General features: G+C 37.3%; 1 protein-coding gene across 1 annotated transcript; it reads right to left on the bottom strand.

The window, feature by feature from the left end:
• Positions 1-2,393: 2,393 nt before the first annotated feature.
• LOC121641846 lies at positions 2,394-4,576 on the bottom strand. Its single transcript, XM_041988198.1, has 3 exons — positions 4,045-4,576; positions 2,903-3,338; positions 2,394-2,752 (listed from the first exon to the last, which is right to left on the bottom strand). The coding sequence occupies exons 1-3, from the start codon at positions 4,393-4,395 to the stop codon at positions 2,394-2,396; spliced, it is 1,146 nt and encodes a 381-aa protein (XP_041844132.1). The 5' UTR covers positions 4,396-4,576.
• Positions 4,577-5,149: the final 573 nt, after the last annotated feature.

The following is a 5,149-nucleotide window of genomic DNA, read 5'->3' on the forward strand; positions in this document are numbered from 1 at the left end:
GGCAGGGAGGTCGCAAGATCATTTCCAGAGACCACCAGTTGCTTGTGGAGAAGATCTAAAATTAAATGAAGTTAACACGTTTTTGACATGAGTTATGGATTAAATCCTCTCTACCAGAGATGCAGCAGAGTGGGATTTACTGAATGTTTTTGTGAGTGTCAAAGTGTGCATGAATAAATCTCTGATCAGGGCAACCTTATTATTGAAATAGCTTAAGAACAAATGATTAAACTTCTGTAGTCTACAATAAATGAGCAAAAGCAAAACACAAGATGATGCTCAGTGGCTGCATTTTGCCACTGGGAGGTCTAATTTATTTTGTTTAATATATTCTAAGACAGGTGCTGACTGCAACTTTATAATTGAAACTATCAACTCTTACAAAGTTGTATGGCATCTGTAATATTGTACAGCGGCAAAGAAAATGATATGTTTCAGTCCACAGCCTTCATCTTGTGTTTCAGCTCAGATCTTTTTGTTGATGTTTAATATTAAACCTGAAAAACAACACAGGTCACAGAGATCTAGGACTTGGGCTTTAAGCCCAAGAGTTGAATTTTGTGGTCAAAGAACAGCATATGAAATATATATATCAGAAATTAAATCAGATCTATGGGAATTTTGATTTAGATTATGAATTAGTTGAGCTTGGCCACGTTCTTGGAAATTAAGATGAATGAGTGACACTTTGATTTTATCATCCGCAAGGAAAAATGAATAGAAATCAGCCATTAGCTATAATCTGGAGTCTTTAAGTAGCATTTTTTTATGTGTTGTTGATTAACATTCACTGTCCATTGCAAAAAAAAAACCTGCTGACAGTTTCCATTCCTAGTGTTGCATCTTTTACTAAAACTCCTTTTAATGCTTCAACTTAACTAGTATAATGGCAGTCTTTAAACTATAACTCTTTATTAACTTACGTTGTAACAAACAGAGTAACAAAATGAATGTCGACACAAGTTTACATAACTTAGAAAAATCTCTCTTCATCTACCCCGTATAGTATGGGGTAATGTCTCATCAACAACAGTACTGGTGATGTGCAAACAGAATCAAATATTTTAAAGGATATATAAAACTAGAAAGAAATATAAAAAGGTTACTGACTTGTCAAAGAACAATTTACTATAAATATTTTTGACATAATGGCCAGATATTTTTCATTTCTGGTCACCGCAGCTATACAATTAGTATACTTTAAGTCCTAAAGAATAAAAAGAAGTCAAACTGCTGGTCAATCAGCAGAATGTACTCAGATAAATCGTCCCAGTTATACCATGTTTGGGTATTAAATAAATGAACATCATTTTTTCTAATCCCCATCAGTTGTTTGGTTAGTACCGAGCCCGTTTGCTTACACTGACAGAAAAAACAAACAAACTCATGACCACGTGCTACTATATTGTGGCCATGGCCATGGATTATTAACACTTGAGAACATGGCCACGCATTAGTATTGCATTACCATGAGTTATTTTTCTATTTTATTTTCTTTTTATCAATGCCACCATATGGGCTGGCAGGTTTTTATGAGAAGTGTTTTTTTCTTGTTTTGTTTTGTAGGCCCTTGGTCCTCATTTCTGATGAGTAGCTGTTGGACCGGTGAAGCTACACACCAAGGCCCAGCCCAACTCTAATTTGATTGTGCTCCTAAACAATGTGTTTCCTTTGAAAATAATCTGACAGCCTCTTTAATGCCATTATTGGAATATTTTTAAAGCTACACAGTAATGATCCATCCACAAAGGTCTGTTTATTTTAAACACAATTGTGGTGTATTTCAGTCTGGCGTGTTTCCCATAAATGTGGCTATTGAGGCTGATTGACTCATGCTGACACTGCACTCTCAAATAGGTCTGTCACAATAACTGCTCCTGCTTTAACTGGCTGCAGCAGTCATTTTGCAAGTGGCATTAGGGATCTCCATCTGGGATTATTTGCCAGCTGCCTTAATTGCTAGCATGCTCATTAAAACCAGAGGTGTATAAAGTAGTTGAAAAAAATAACTAAGTAAAAGTATAAATACCATGACTGAAAAGGACTTTGGTAAAAGTCAAAGTCACCTATAAGAAAATTACTTGAGTAAAAGTCTTAAAGTAGCTCACAGTAAATGTACTTAAGTATCAAAAGTATCTTGTGAAAAAATATACTCAAGTATCAAAAGTAAAAGTACAAGTATTTTATAGAACGCATGAAAAGCACAAACAACCAGTAATTATTCTCCCCTTGTTTTTTTATTTCACTTTTTCAGTTGAATGAAATGTGGTACAGAATGTAACTCAAAAAAATAAACAATATCTTGTAAAATTTAACACAAGGATAACTTTTTAACTATGTTTGGGGAATCCTCATGAACTGAGGCACACTTCCACACACACAAACTTTCTGGTTCAAGTGGAGAAGTTGAACTTGCGGTTCATCCTCAGCAGAAGCTGATTTTCAAAAGTGTTTGCAGCTAACCGTGCTCTTTTTGGGCTGAAGATGAGACCTGCTATGCTGAACAGCCTTTCGCAAGCTGCAGAAGCAGGCAGAGGTATGTTGAGTTTGACAGATAACTTGAGAACCACAGGAAATGTCTTGAGAATCTTGATGTCATCTGTTGTGTAGGCCAGGTACGAATCAAGCTGTTTGGTGGCGCGTGGTGTTTTGTGGGAACTTTTCAGGATGTGGAAGAAGTCTCCCTCATCAGATGAGCCAGACCCAGCATCTGCTGAAGGATCCTCCAACTGCTCCCTGATGTAGTCCAACCCTGAAACACAGGGACACTAGCATTAGTACAGTCACATTTTTATTGGACACATTTATTTACATTTATGACATTTTCCGTAATTCTGAAGTAATAAATAATATTATATTGACTAACAACACTATCAGAAACAAAGGGCCAAAATTAGCACACAGGCTGCTGATCGTCTAGTTAGGTCTGTAGGGTTCACCCAATGGGCAGTCACACCAAGGAAGCTCCTTCTCCTAACTGACCAGCAGTCTGTAGTGGTGGCAATGTGATCCACTTTACTCATCTCCTCAGTTAACACTTTTCTCATTGCCTTTGCTAAATCTCCAATCCTTGATCTCAGGGTGACCCGTGTGATGATTTTAGCAGTAGGAAGGAGATCTGTCAGAAGCTCTCTGAAGGCTTCATTTTCAACAGTTGACAATGGCTGGAGCCCATTGACAACATACTGAACGATGGCCCTGTCAACTGCACTCTGAGAGATGGATCGGGAATCCAGCAAGGTGGTCTGTTTGGTGGTGGAGGTCCCAGCTTCCGAAGCCCTCTTTCTTTTCTGTGAAGTCAGCTGCTCATACTTTTTTAGATGGTGTGGATGTGCTCTCTAGAAAAACACAAAAGTAAAAGAAATAACAATATTATTTTAAATGATACTCAAGACATCATGCAACAGTTTCCACAATGACAGGTCTGGATTGTTCTAACCACTTTCACCCATTGGTGTCCCATTTGTGGGCATGTCCAATATTGATTAAAAAAAAATGTTGGTCAACTGTCAACTGGCTATATTTTATCTTTCAGAAATACAAAATTGTTTAAAGCTAAAACATTATACAGCACACTGAGCTTGGACATCTAATTGCTGTACAACAAATACAATTTAAAAAACAAAAAATAGAACTATTTTATTGAACAGCATGCTATTACAACAGCTCCTATGGGCAAACAGTAACCTAATGATTAGCTTCAAGTTACTAATCTTGTATGATTTGTTTGTGTATTTTTCATTAAAAGGTAAAGCACTTGATATTAAAAATGTATCGTGCAGGAGGAAAACTGCCTCGTTTGATTACGTTAAAATGCTAACCTTGTCTTATTGACACTACTGCAGAACAATTTTCCGCAGTATATTATCTACGGGCAAGTTGCTTATGTTATTAGCACATAGCGTTAGCAACTTGCTTCTTACTAGCACGTAATGACGCTCGTTAATAAAGAATAGATCCATGCCCAGCACTGATATTTATACTCCTCCTGCCACAAGGCGTGACATTGGCAGCGATTAACTTACTTAACGCTAATTCACTTACCTCAATGTGTTTCTTAAGGTTGGATGGAGAGTTGTTAAACGCCTTTATCTCGTGGCACTTTGGAAGGCACAACATACATTTCATTCGGTAGGTTTTGGTATTTTCCCCCATCCCGAGGTAGCTGAACATTGTTGCCAGGTATGACCATGGGTGACCGTCGTCTTCTGCCGAAGCTGAACCATCTTCTATCTCCCCCTGCGTGTCGACATTCTCTGCGGCTGCCATGTTTACATATGCTGAAGAAGATCTCTGCCGCAACGCACATCCCGCCCGCCCATAGATCCCGCCCTTCACCTTAATCTTCGCGAGAGTACCGTAAGTGGTTCTACTCGTCCTCTCGGACCCGCGCATTCCAGATATCTTTTTGATTATTTTAATTTGTAACGAGTAACGAGGTGGCAAATGTCAAAGTAACTAAGTAAAAGTATATTTTTTAACTTTTAAATGTAGTGAAGTAAAAGTAAAAGTCTTGATTAAAAAAAAAACTCAAGTAAAGTACAAATCCTCAAAAAAACTACTTAAGTACTGTACTTAAGTACATCTACTTCGTTACTATACACCTCTGATTAAAACCCTTTTTGTTACAGATGTGCAGCTGGGAGAACTTTCATTCCTGGACACATTGAAGTTTTCAAAATTTGGGATCAGAAGGTTCCGCTCTGCTCAGGAAAACTTTCCCTGCTCAGACAACAGAAGAGCTGAAACAACAAGAACACAACCACCTGTCTTTCATGCTTCTATTGTATTGTATTTTCTTTGCTCTGCTTCAGTCATTTATGTTTCCTCCATCTTGTTCTTTGTCTCTAGTTTGTTTCCAAAAAAAAAAAAACAAAAGAAAAAAAAGATCTTAAGTTTCCAAAAAGTATTCATGCATGTAAAAAAAGATATGCAGTTAAATGTGGAAATATAGGGAAATTGAAGTTCCAAATTGTCATCCACAGTGTAAAAAGAAATGCATGTGGGTGGTTAACTCAACTGTTTAAAGTCGGTGCGACTCAGAAGCTGAAGAGAAGTCACAGACGTTTAAATTCAAATCAAAGCAAAATATCAAAATCATCTGAAAGAAATCAAAGCATCTGAAATTAAACCAGAATTACTCTTCAGT

The sequence above is a fragment of the Melanotaenia boesemani genome, chromosome 1 (assembly GCF_017639745.1).
Source record: "Melanotaenia boesemani isolate fMelBoe1 chromosome 1, fMelBoe1.pri, whole genome shotgun sequence".
In the NCBI taxonomy this organism is placed as follows: domain Eukaryota; kingdom Metazoa; phylum Chordata; class Actinopteri; order Atheriniformes; family Melanotaeniidae; genus Melanotaenia; species Melanotaenia boesemani.